The 13,879-nt window shown below is 42.0% G+C and overlaps 1 protein-coding gene across 3 annotated transcripts in view; it reads right to left on the bottom strand.

Moving 5' to 3' along the window:
• SNCA (synuclein alpha) overlaps positions 1-13,026 on the bottom strand; it is a 63,553-nt gene extending 50,527 nt beyond the window's left edge. Inside the window, exons 1-4 of one of the 3 annotated variants that reach the window (XM_032686639.1) lie at positions 12,731-13,026; positions 12,254-12,389; positions 10,856-11,001; positions 5,495-5,536 (exon numbers count right to left, since the gene is read on the bottom strand). In XM_032686639.1, the coding sequence (XP_032542530.1) occupies positions 5,495-5,536; positions 10,856-10,976 (163 nt within the window). In that variant the 5' untranslated portion in view covers positions 10,977-11,001; positions 12,254-12,389; positions 12,731-13,026. Of the gene's footprint in view, positions 1-5,494; positions 5,537-10,855; positions 11,002-12,253; positions 12,390-12,562; positions 12,649-12,730 lie in introns of those variants that run through there. The other 2 variants (XM_032686641.1, XM_032686640.1) reach the window with 2 other exon arrangements.
• Between the last annotated feature and the right edge of the window lie 853 nt (positions 13,027-13,879).

The raw sequence follows: 13,879 nt of genomic DNA, 5'->3' as shown, positions 1-13,879 counted from the left end.
AAGAAAAAAAGATGTGTTTTGGGTACATTTCAGTATTGCTTTTCAGTTTTCCTCTGTCTCATTCATTTTTTGGGAGACATCCTGGGCTGCATCAAAAGCGTGACCAGCAAGTCAAGGGAGGTGATTCTGCCCCTCTTGTGATATCCCACATGGAAAGCTGTGTCCATCCCTAGGGCTCTGACACAGGAAGGACATAGACCTGTTGGACAGAGTCCAGAGGAGGGCCACAAAGATGATCAGGGGGATGGAACACCTCTCCTATAAGGAAAGACTGGGAAAATTGGAATTGTTCAGCTTGGAAAAGAGAAGGCTCTAGGAAGACCTTGTAGGAGCATTCCAGCACCTAAAGGGAGCCTACAAGAAAGATGGAGAGGGACTTTTTACAAGGGCATGCGGTGATAGGACAAGAGAGAGCGGCTTCAAACTGAAAGAGAAGGTTCAGATTAGACATAAGGAAGAAACTCTTTACTGTGAAGGTGGTGAGGCACTGGAACAGGTTGCCTAGAGAAGTTGTGAATGCCCCATCTCTGGAAATGTTCAAGGCCAGACTGGATGGAGACATGAACAACCTGGTCTAGTGGAAGGTGTCCCTGCCCACAGCAAGGGGTTGGAACTAAATGATCTTTAAAGTCCCTTCCAAATCAAACCAGTCTATGAGACATTCCATGATTCTATAAATCTGGGTCCTTTCGTTCTGTTCATTTTGTTTTCTATGCAAGTGACATACACTGTTTTGAAAACTCTCTTTTCCAAAACATGTTGAATGGCAGAACATATAAAGGACAAATTCAGCAGGCTCAATGCTTACAAAGGATCACATGCTCAGTTGCCCTTAAGCAGACTCACCCCTTCAGATAAAACGATAAACGTATGGTTGCACTGTGTTCCTTGCCAAGTCATAATTAGTTTCATTATCTGAAGCTATTAAAAAAACTGCACCTCAAAAGCAGAATATTAAGAAACAGAGTGGAATTGAGAGCACTGTGGATGCTTCAGCAGAAAACACCTAATTCCTGATGCCATTATTAAAGCCATGTTTCTATGCTGTCCTGGCAAGTACAACCACCTACCAAGCACAACTATCCAATGGCTGCTGTTCCCACTACTAGAATGTTTTGGAAAAGCTCTGCCTGAAGTCTGTTTTCTCCTCTCAGAAACATATTATCCTAGGAAAGGCTTAGTACATGCAAAGTAAAATCAAAAAGAATCAGGCCACTAACACCGTTAATGGCACAACAATAAGATGTTGATAAAAGTAGTAACAAAAGAGGTATATTTAAGATTGCTTCTATTTCAGACTGTTTTGTGATTTAACCCCAGCTGGAAACTAAGCACCACACAGCTGCTTATCCACTTCCACCCCCAGCAGGACAGGGGAAAAGAGAATTGAAAGGGTAAAAGTAAGAAAACTTGTGGGCTGAGATAAGTACAGTTTAATTGAAATAATATAACTTGAACAAATTGTAATAAAAAGGAAAATAACAGAGAGAAAGAGAGATGAAGCCCAAGAAACACAAATGATGCAAATTAAAACAATTGCTCACCACCAAGCAACTAATGCTCAGCCAGACCCCGAGCAGTTGCCCCCCACCAACCTTACCCCTAGTTTTATTGTTGAGCATGATGCCACATAGTATAGAATATCCCTCTTGTCAGTTGGGACCAGCTGTCCTGGCTGTGTCTCCTCCCAGCTCCTCGTGCACCCCACCCTCGTGGTGGGGTGAGGTGAAAAGCAGAAAAAGCCTTGACACTGTGTAAGCACTGCTCAGCAGTAACTAAAACATCCCTGTGTTATCAACACTATCACTGTTTCCAGCACAAATCCAAACCAGCCCCATACCAGCCTCTATGAAGAAAACTAACTCTATCCCAGCCAAAACCCGCACACAGACATAGTATGAGAAAGCTGACACAGGAGTTACGATGAAAGATCTCTCACACAGTGCTTCAGAAATTAGAGCACCCAAACATCATCGAAGTCACCAGAGTGACTCTGATAATTAGCTCCAGCCTGGTGACCACCCAGCTCTGAAACCCCAGTGACAGGAGAAGAAAAACCAAAATAGGTTTCCAGTCTCACATATTTTATTGCCTTCATTAAGTAGTAAGCAGGGGAAAGCATTAACTATGCACAAACAAATCAGTTCAGAATGTAGGGGGCTGATTCCAACTAATTAATTTAATCTGAATACCAGGTTGTTTAATGATCTTAAGCCCTTAAGTCTTTGTAGAATTGATACATGCTTTGCATCACAGTGTTGAGAAACAGAGTAAATCAGCTTCTGCAGAGCTCTGCTGTGCTCTGGCCTGATTACTTCTGTCTATGCAGAGACTGTCCATTCCATTAAATGACCCTGGGACGATGTACAACAACCACCCTGAGGCTAACTTTGAGTTTGAAGTTCAAATACTTACTACAGCACGGTGCAAAAAATATTAGCATTGAAGCTTTCTTTTCCCTACTTATTATAGGCACCTGGGTAACATCTAATATCATTGGGAAACGTTTGGCTTAATTCAAAATGATAGCTAGTTGCTTTGAACTTTGAACAATAAAAGTAGACAAAAACTACAGGATTTCTCTGAATTTCTTCTTACTGCACTAAATATATTTTTGAATATCTGTTTCAGACAATAAGTTAGTCTTAAGTACTTGAAGAATTCATTTACAAAGATGCCATAAATACATTGGTGGTCCTTTAATTTATGCAATTTTTCTGTAAGATACCTGATGGAGTTAAAATAAACACAGCAGGAATGCCAAAGACTGTATTAAGAAAAACAAGAATGATTGGATAAAATAATTCAGCAAAATGCTTGACTATGGTTCATAACTTGATATTGTGTCTTCACTCACTTTCAGGAAACAGACACATGGTTGAAAGATCAAGGGCTTTTTCTCCCTGATCTATTTACAAATAGTGCTTTATTTTGAATATCAGGAGATGAACTGTAAATATTTTATCTTTGATATTGTTCATTTCTGGACATTTATCCGTGGGAGATAAGCAAGGTGGATGAATTATGCATTTATAGTCAAAGGCCAGTAGATGCGTTAATTAGGAAGGCAATTCTAAACACAAGCAAACACCCCATAAAACCAATAAGCAAAGCTGCTTCATCTTCAGAAGTTCTGAGAAAGGGTGACTTCACAAATAACACTCTCACCATATTCCTGTGAAGCGCAGCCTAGGATCCTCATTTCACAGTGTCTTTATGCCACTAAACCTGGTACAATCAGGTCACATTTAAAGCAAGAAACATCTCAGTCAAGAATGTCTGGGTTTGGAAAGTAATTAACCAAAGAGTGTATTTAGTTTTATAGCACTTTGAGGTGTGTCAGCTCACAGTTATCTCACCAGCATAAGGTTTTAAACCACTAACTATTCAAAAATAGCAAAACTAGCAAGATTTTGGAACTCAGACAGTAAGAAAGGACTAACTGCACAACTGTGAACACACTTGTTTTGATCTGTGATTCTAGTTTGCGTTTGACTGTCTCCAACCTCTCGAACCTTTCTTATTTACATAAAATATTTATTTCACCTCAGGTTTCACCTGATGCGCTGGGGAGTTAATATGCTAAGATGACCAGAACTTGTGAATTCCCAGTCCTATGAAAAGAGACAAGTAGGTCTTTACAAGTGTCTTAAAGGGCAGTTTTGTTATATCAACCTTAATAGCATTGATTTAAAGGGATTTGATTTCTACAGCAACTTCACTGGCATTTCTCAGTCTCTTCATGTTATACCTCCTAGCATGACTACACTGAACCCAAATCTGTTTTCATGTACCTTCTCTGCTGGCCAGAACAACTCTTTATAGACTTACAATTAGTTTTTATTCTTAAAATATGACCCAAGAAATTTCTCTGTTCTTATAGTACCAAGTCCATACTGTTACATTTTGGACACCATGCTCTCTAGAGTCTGCCTGAAGTCTCCTCACAGTCATATTTCAACCTGAAATTCAACTTCTATTCATTTTCCATTTCCATTCAACAGCCAAACTCATCTCAAACAGTTGAACAGGCCAGAAGGAAGCAAACTGTGGCACAAACCCCATTACTCCCAAACTTTCAGTGTTTCACTTTGAGACACCCATTTCATAAAGTGCATGAGGAACAACCACTGTTTTGCCTAAAATTGACAGCAACTTTTCAAAATTTTCTATTCATAGGCACAGCACGTAACAGATGTGTTCTCCTTATGTTTGGCTTTATAGTCTGTTTTGTTCCTTCCAGAACAAAATTTAACATCTTTTCAAACCTGTCAAAAATTCTATTCATTTACTTAAAATTTCCTGTCTCACTACACATGTTGCAATCAGATAAAGAAAGATACTCACAATGTTTGAGATCAGTAGTTTCTTCTGGGAGATGGGAAAGAAGTCCCCCACTGAGCTAGTCTACTTGAGTCCTATTGCTTCAGTACGTTTCATCCATGTGCAAATGCCCTTGACTTGGATTCTACCACAGCCCAGCTTGGTGTACATCACCTCTATTAACTTGCTTGCAACTGTTGTCAGTTGTTGTTCCCACATCTGTGATGATATTAGATATATGTGCCTCAAATCTCATTCTACTGCAATCCTCTACTGGTTAAAGTAACGATCCCTTTGACTATTTCTCTTAATTGAGGTCTAACAGGCTGAGATTTCAAACCTCATAACAACAGCACGCATGCTTAGCCAGAGGCTAAACTCTGAAGGACTATCATAGATGTTCTCTTCAGTTTTGTTACTAGAAATACTCTTGACTGACTTTTCAATCATTTATATGGGCTGTGATATTAAGTACTGACATTTTTATGTACCACTGTTTATCCTTGGCACTGGCTTATGTGAGCACACGTGAATGATACATTGGCTGTACACTAAGAAAAAAAATCCTTTTCTACTACCTTATTTGTTTTCTCATTTCTTTGGGGAAAAACAAATTAATATTCTTGACCATGCATTTTCTTCACATCTCCAGAAGCCTCATATTCTACAGCAGAAAATTACACATTCTATTCAGTGCACTATGGTCAGCTAAGGCTTTCCTGCACTCTGTAGATATCAAAGACTTCCATTCATTTTGCCCCTTAAAACAAATTACTGGTTTCAGTTCATAGCTAAAACGATTATTGCAAATCAATTTAAAATGCAAATTTACTCCTTTTTTGGTGTAGAAATGATATTGTGAGTATACATGCCTGGCGTTAATTCCAAAGTCTGAAAGTAGTCTTGCTACTGAGAGATTAGGTAGTTCTAAAAAACATCTCAAAACACTCATAACTGTGACAAATTCAAATCATTTGATCAAAACTCTGAAATTTGTTTCTTTCCTATAAGTCACTTCTCTTCAGTCATCCCACCCAACCAGCTCTCTCAATTTTCCTATGTTTTTCTATCTTTTGTAAATTGTAGTGCTCTCAAAAAGAATTTTTAACAGCTAAATGGTTGATTAATCAAATGTAGAGAAGAAGTTGAAATTGAGAGATAACTGTCTTACCTGTTGTGACACCATGAACAACTCCCTCCTTGGTCCTGGAACCTAAAAAAAGAACAGTATTAGGTTGAAAGTGCATATTCTTAAGTACTGGTAAAGACTAGGCAGATGATAAAGAGGGATTAATATATAGATTACATACAATTGCATACAGTATTTTCTAAAGTTATTAAAAGAAATTAAAGAGGAATGTAATCTAAGGGAAGAGGTAAAATCATCAATAAAGAACAAGGTTTTAGAATTTGGCTACATTTCAGGGATTAGTATCCATCTGTGGACTATGACACTTAACAATGTGCAATTAAGCATTACAATGACAGAGTTTATGGCTCCTAGTTAATCATCTTACTTAGTCTGCCAGAGATAGCATGACTTTTTTTATTAGCAACACAGAATTACCTTATTTGTAATGCAACTTTTTGTCTCTGTCATTCAGTATTTGAGACATTAAAATTTATACTTCTGACTTTACACTTTTAAAATAGATACAATTTTATCTTAACCCTATAAAAATCATATACAAACTGATATAAGTAGAAATATACTAGAGGAAAATGCACGAGCAGAAAAACATTAAAAGAAAGAAACTTATTGTTACAATAACACAATTAAACATTGAAATAAAATACAAGTTCATTCATCAACATGTCCTACTGGCTACTAGTGCCAATTTATGGAACTTTAGCCATCTATTCATGACACTATTAGATTGATTACAGCATTGAAATGGCTCTGTTACCCATGAGCAACAGCAGAATAATAATCCACAACAAATAAAAGGGAAAAAAAATACTGCATCAAGTAAAATGACATGTTCCTTCAGCTAGCTAATGACGAGGTTAAACAGCTGAGAAGTATTTTCCCCCTTTATTCTAATTTTCTCTTTATAAAAAAAGGTTGTTTTCTCTCACTGAAAATATTTACCATTGAAGAATCATAAATTTCATTAAATGCAAGGTGTTAACGTCTACGGATTTGTTTTAGGACTTTGGTTCTCAATCTTGTGATACCGTGAGACCTGAAAAAGCAGGGCACTGTGAACACATGCTGGAATTCAAGCCTATGATGGTTCTACTGACTTCTAGAAAGAGACTAAACACCATTGCAGGCTTACAGTGTCTATTGGAATACCTAATATTAAGCATATGCTTTTAAATGCATTGTTAAACCTGGTCAGTATCTCATTCATCTTGTTGAATTTGCAGCCTGCAAGCCAAGCTATTAAAGACATGGAAACCTGTGAATTATCAAGCACTCGGTTCCCTGAGGCCAGTAAGAGATGGATGGTATGACAGAACTCCCTGAGGACCTCTGCAACGCATACAGCTCCAGAGGGATCTATGTAAGCTGATTCTTACTTCACTCGCCCTGATGTAACACTGCTATAACCACAACTCATAAAGAAATGCTCTGCATTCTCTGTTAGTGGAAGAGAGGCTTTTCTTTAATGAAAACTCGGCTCATAGACCCATACAGAACAGGGATATGTATAGCCAAATCCATTAATTGGCAAACAACCAGCTAGCTGGTGTTCCAGATCTTACAGCATATGTTAGAGTTCAATACTACTTGCCCCACTACTGCACATTTGCATGCAAGTAGCTGTTTCTGCCATCCCAGCTACAACAGCATCTAGAACTACATTAGGAGCTGCCAGAACAGGGCTATAAATAACAACAGCTTAATTCAGTAGGGTGACTTCTGGCTGGCAATGAAGGAAAGCTGGTCGTCCACATTGTATTTGAGAGAAATTAGCTGTCTTTCATTCTGGCATTCCCAAAACATCAATAGTCTTGTTTGTTGTATCCTGCAAAACAAGAGGAATCAGAGTATGGATAATATAAAGACCAAGAAACCTAACTCTGACCTAAACTACTTAGAAGCAATAGTAGTACACGGTAATGCTTTTTTTCCTAGCTATAGTACACATTTGTGCGAGGCGAGGGAGAAGCCAAAACAGAATTTCTGCCTTTTCGCAATTATAAAAAATACCATAGACTCTCTTCATAATTTATTATCATCACTGTCATTATGCCAAAAAGAAGGAGTGTATCAGCAGTTTGGAAATACACTCATTTCTGGACTATCTGAGAGACCAACAGACTATTCACCTTGTTTAATCAGAGTTGGCTAAAGACAGGTAGACATAAGCCCAAATTAGGGGAAGGAGAAATTAACATCTAAGGAAAACGGTTGCTTCCAAGTCCTGAAGCCCATTATTCCACCAGGCAGATTTTGAGTCCCTCAACTACTCTGCTGGCTTTTCTACCATCAAAGGAAACCAAGAAACCTCATGAAAAGAGAGTGCAGCAGAGGAATTTGGATGGTCTTGCCAAATAGGTCATGACTGCACTGTTCTACTCTACAGCCATGTGCCAGCACAGAGAGTAGTAAACAACTCATCTGTTAGCAACCCTGCAGCTGATGAATTATTCCTTTGTTGTGCTCGTGTATGACACACCAAAAAATGGACTGGAAACTTCCATTTCTAAGCACTGAACATGAACTTAAGAGTCAATTGAGCAAAATCTTCAGCTCACCGGTAGCACACAAAAAGCTCAGTGGACATCTTGAACACTACATCACCAAGAGCATGCAAATGTATCCTTTGTACTCTCAGTTCCTGGTTTCAAAGCGAGTGGGGGTAAGTATTGCCACTCACTTCCTCACTGCTTCACACCAACAGCTCTTGAAGGATACAGAGAGACCCAGTTTTAAATTTACAGCAAACGCAAGCAGCACAGGACTGCTGAGCCTCAGTCATCCTTTCTAAACAATGATCAGGCCCTTGTTTAACATCAAGAAAGGTTCTGATGCTGCACTTGTATGAGTCAAGACAGAGCCACCGATTTCAGCTGGCCAATGATGAAGCCCATCAGCAGAGGAATTTGGCAGGAAAGAAACCTCAAAAAACAATACATGAAAGCATAAAAACACATTGTAGACTGTATTGAAAAGTATCTTGAGTACTTAAAAAGAGGATAAAGACAGTGGACTGAGGGAAGAAAAAAGAGACAGGGAAAAAAAAGATCCCCAGTTAATCCTTTACTAGATAGAATTATGTTATGATCTTTCACGTAATAGTTAACAGCAGCCTGGACAGGAAGGTCCAGATGTTTTCCATATTTACTTCAATTCCACTCATTCAAGTGAGAGACCATACCATCTAGAGGATCTGGACCAAAGACTTTGCATCTTCTTAATTCTCCAGCAGCAACTGAAGGCTGAATGTTATGAAACTAAAAACCATCAACACGTCCCTCTTAGCCCAGTGCTGTTAGGTTCTTTTTTACAAGATGTCAGGCAGCTTTCACAGTATAATCTGGCTGTGAAACTCAAACCTGAAAACCCAACGATAAAGGGAGGGAGAAATCTTCAGGAGGTCTACTGCATTGTGCTGCTCCTCTCCTCTGCTCTTAAAGGGGTTTCACCACCTTTTGCACTGAAACCATTACCAGCCTACAGAACCAGAGATTCTCACACCAGCCCTTGCTAATGCTGCACAGGAGAAGAGCCACCTCTCCTGTGTCCCTGGGAAGTAGACAGAGAGACACCCAGCCCCAAATTTACCCCTGACCCTACATGATCCTGTTGAAACACCCTGCAGGTATGGACAAGCACACAACTGTACACGGGCTGCCAGAGCTCCTGGAGACAGCTTCCAACCAAAGGCTTTTTTACCTGCACAACAAAGTGTGCATACAGCTCCTTCCTTCTGAAAAGGAGGCATCTGGCAGGAGAACGATCATCCACCATTACTACAGTCACATGCACAGGTTCCTATCATGGCTCAGGGTTCTGCCATCCTCAGTCATTTATTCTTTAAAAAAAATAGCAAGCCTGCCCTCCAAAGTTCAACCTCAGCAAAAGCGTCTCTGAAGTCAACAGGAAATCTGTTGCCTTTGGGAGCAGAACTAGGTTCAAATATTATTACAGTTTGGAGAACAGGTCAAACACAAAGATTAATTCAGCACGCAATTGAGGTTTCCAATACAAAGAAAGCAATGACCCCAGAAGCATGGTCAGCACTACAAGAAAACAAAATAGAAGAAAGCCTCACCCCTGAAAAATTACTCCAACATCAAGCACAATTTATGGTGAGAGAACATCTATTTTGATACCTTGAAAATGAGCAGATGCTCATTTTAAAATAGACTCATCTTACAATTAGTGTTCAAAATAATTGCCATCCCTGTTGGCAAGAGCACTGAGCTTTGCTATGGCTCAAAATGAGAGAAGTATATTCCAAATGAGTAGTCCACACTATCTGGAGCAGAAATAATTTCTCACAAACTGGCACTAGCCTGCAAGGGCGGAGGGAATCCTAAAAAGACACGAATTGCAGCGATCTCAGTGCTCCCATTGAAAAGAAATGCCTCCGGTTTTCAGCTCTGTTTAACTTCTCTCTGCTATGTGTGCACATCTCCCTTGGCACACACAGCATCCATTACAGAGCTGAACTGCTACAAAATCGGCAAAATAGAAAGGACCTACAGAAAAGGCTATGTTTTTCTCTCCTTTATATTAAGCACAAACTTTATTTGATAAATAAGAGAAACAGATCCATAATTACTTTTTTTAAAAATAACCACTTACTCCTATAGTCTTGGTAGATTATTTTTCTGTGAATTTTTCATGGCAGCATTTGCAAGACAGTCCTCTAAAGCCCAATACTTGCTAAAATGAAGATGACTATCATGCATAAAAGTACCAACCTGGGATTTGAAAAGAATTTTATCCCTGCCTCTATGCAAGACTTTTGTGTCCTAGAATGACACCTAATAACTGCTTTGCTACCTTGGGGTCTACCTGCCCTACCCCATTAATTGTAGCTGTTCTTCTTGGAGAAGTCATGGAAATGCTAGGAATTTGCAATAGTAAGTACAAAATATGAAATTAACTTCAAATGATGAGGACATGACACTTTGCCATACAAAACATTACTGTCAACACGCCAATCAGTCAGCCTGTCTGATCCTCAATTCCTGAATTAACCTCTCAAATGTCATCTCTTAAATTCCTATTTAAACTCCACGTTCTATAGAATGCTGTCAAGTTACCTTCCACTTCAGCTTTTATATTTTTTTTAATTTAGTTTTACTGTACCAACTTCTTGAATAGAATAACCAGCCAGTGACCTGTACTGCAAGGCACCTCCCATGACACAACCTCATTCAGTCTGGTGTTACAGATGTGGCTCCACAGAGCAGTGACACATGGTCAGCACGTGACATAAGAACCAACACTTGATTTTAAAGAACTGGAGCTCAGGAGGCACAACTCTCCTCTTGTTTGTTTTGCAATGGTCTCCTGTGAGTGATTAGGGGTTTTTTTCAGAATACTAGGTCTCTGCTGCCCACCTACCCACATAGAGGACTCCCTCTTTCGTCTTTCCTGCCGCCTCTGCCACACCCTGCTTGGTTTTTTCTGCTGCTGCTACGACTCCCTCCTTTGCCTTGGAAAGTCCTTTCATGAACACATCCATGGCTGAAGACTTTCTTCACACAGCTCTAGAGAAAAAAGAAAAAAGACAGTACACTTTCAATAAGAGTTTTTAAGTCTTTTATTCCAGAAAGGGGAAAAAAAATTATTCCAACTGAATGGGAACACAATTACTTAAAAATTATATTATTTATACGTCTATATTATGTAGCTATAGGAAACAGAGATTCTGTTTCCAGAGAATCCTAAGAGAGGTTGCCAATAATGCAGTACTGGTTGGAAGATAGATTCACTGATATGAGTCCCTTCCTTGTCTAACAAGACATCATTCCTTTCAAAGGATGGTTCTGTTCATGTGCTGATCGCAAGATTTAGCCCTGCATTTAATGATACTCCACCTCTCATTCAGAGAAAAAAAAAATTGAAAAAACACCAGCAACCTAAAAATCCCCAAACAAACAGACCAACCTGCAAAACAAATCACATTAACCAAAATCCCTCCTGAATGACAAATGTTCATTTGTTGTAGGAAATTGCCATTACAACCCAGAAGGACTGGAGGAAATAGAAAATGCTGCTTTTCCAGTTGTTCAGCATTTTGCACACAGTCCACATCCCTCTTCTGGAAATTGAGCTTTCCTGACTGGGTTCTTTGTATGCATCAGGACGGAGAAAAGATTTTACAAATAAGCAGAAGGAAGAACACAGGGTTTTAAAACCACTGAACTAAAGCCACCAAGTGAGTTCCGTGGCAGCTATGCAGCACAGCGCTACACTGAAACCACTAAAATAGTAATTTAAACCAAGAATTAGTGTCCCTTCAACAAATACATTATCAATATTCCTTTCTCTTCCTCCACCCACACAGACAGAAGTGCTGCCTGTTATCTTTTCTTCTTTGCCAGAGCCTGAGTAGGAGGAATGGATGTCTAGGAAGGCATCTGGGCTGTCGCAGCTTTCTACTAACTCGTGACGAGCGTGTGAAGAAAGGCAGTGTTTGTGCTCCAGCCAAACTGCCTACAGTACCTGTCACCCTGGGGGGGTGTTTTATACAGAGAGACGGGGCGGAGGCAGGACCCAGCCCGCGGGACCCTCCGACTCCTCCATCGAGGGTGTCCCCAAACCCGCACCCAGGGCAGCACCGCGACCACATGTGCGGGGGCACCTGGGGACCGCGGGCGTGCGGCACCGGGGTGTGTCACACAGCACACAGGCACCTGCAGAGGGAGGGAGGGAGGGAGAGGGCAGGGCGCCGTGCCCATACAGATGTGCAAACATACATATACATACATCCATACATACACATAGAGAGGCACCTACCGAGCAGGGCAGGGCGGCGCGACCGTGTGAGCACCCACGGGCTCCCGCGGACACGCCGTCGGCACAAGGCGGCCACGGCGCCCGGCTTCTCCTCCCTCCCCCGTGCCCACACGAGGACGTTCAACAGGAAATTTATCTATATAGAGAGATAGATAGATAGACAGACAGACAGACAGATAGATAGATGGACAGAGAGATGGATAGATAGATGGATAGACGGATGGATAGATGGATGGATAGATGGATGGACACACAGACAGATAGATAGATATTACATATATAGATATAATTATATCTATATATTCATACCCACATACGCGCATCCCGCACGGCTCCACAGACACAGCTCAGTCCCGGCAGCACCGACGCGCAGCGGAGCCGCTCTCCCCGCGCCCGAGCCCGGAGCGGCCCCCGCGCCCCCCGAGACCCCCCTCCGTCCCCGGGGCCGGCGGCCGCCCCGCCCTGTCCCGCACTCACCGCCGGGATCCTCCGCCACCGGCGACCGACCCGACCCGTTCCGAGCAGGCGAGGGGCGGCGGGGGGAACGGGCAGGCGGCAGGCGAGGCGCGGAGCGGCCCGAGGGGAGCTGCCCCTGCTCAGCACATCCCGAGGCGGGGGGTCGGGCTGGCGCTGCTGGCACCACCCCCGGCAGCAGCCCCGCAGGCGACGAGCGCCGGGGAGAGGCGAGGGCGGGGGGCGGGAGGATGCGCCGCGGGAGAGAGGGAGGAGGAAGGGAGGGGCGGAGGCGCGGAGACACCTACCGCGCTCCCTCCCGGCCCACCCGCTGCCGGGGTGTGCGCGGAAGAGCTGCACCCCCCACCCAGCCTCCTACACCCATCCGCTCACATCCTCCGCGGCGATGAGGTGAGAGGCGTGATCAGCTGGGAGCACTCGTTCCATCGGCGCAGATCAGGAGAGGGTCGAGAGGTAAAAGGCAGACCAGGCGACTTGGACCCCCCTGGGACTCCAGACACCCACCGCTCGTTCCAAAGGCTGGACGACCACATCTTAGGAGAAGTGTAAGGAAGCTGTTGATGGTGACTGCAGTACCCCCGTGTTTCACTTCACCAAAGCCATAGAAAATCTCCCCAAGCATCTAGTTGCTTTTTCATCTACTTCCAGATCTTTGACCCTAAATGACTGCAGTTCAATGTGACTGTCCTCACAAGATCCATGAGCCCAGCTCATTTTTAAGCATGGGAGGTGTTGGTCTTACAAGTGTAATTTGAGCCTATTGTAGACACACAAAAATTTTCATCCCAGGTGGAGACCAATATGGCAAGACTTGACTGACCCCTATACCTCTACTGACATTCTCCACCACAAACTCCATGTCCACTGCCACTCAAATCTTAAACTGATGCGTAGAAGTCACTTTCTCCCCAGAAAGGGAAAGCTATCAAAGTTCTCTATTTTAGTAACAGAATTTAGGCATGAAAAGCCAAGACCAGCAGGAGACAAGGCACTAGAACAGATGGACCTTCAGCTTCAGTACATCCATTCAAATCCTGCAAGACCTACAGAAACAGTTTGGGTTTTATTGCACTCCGAAAGGAGAAACAGAACATGGTATAGAAGAGATACAAGGCTGTGAGCTGCAAAGAGCATCTTTCATCCATCATCCTG

Source organism: Chiroxiphia lanceolata, chromosome 4, assembly GCF_009829145.1.
Source record: "Chiroxiphia lanceolata isolate bChiLan1 chromosome 4, bChiLan1.pri, whole genome shotgun sequence".
NCBI lineage: Eukaryota > Metazoa > Chordata > Aves > Passeriformes > Pipridae > Chiroxiphia > Chiroxiphia lanceolata.
This window is presented reverse-complemented; position numbering and strand designations above follow the sequence as displayed.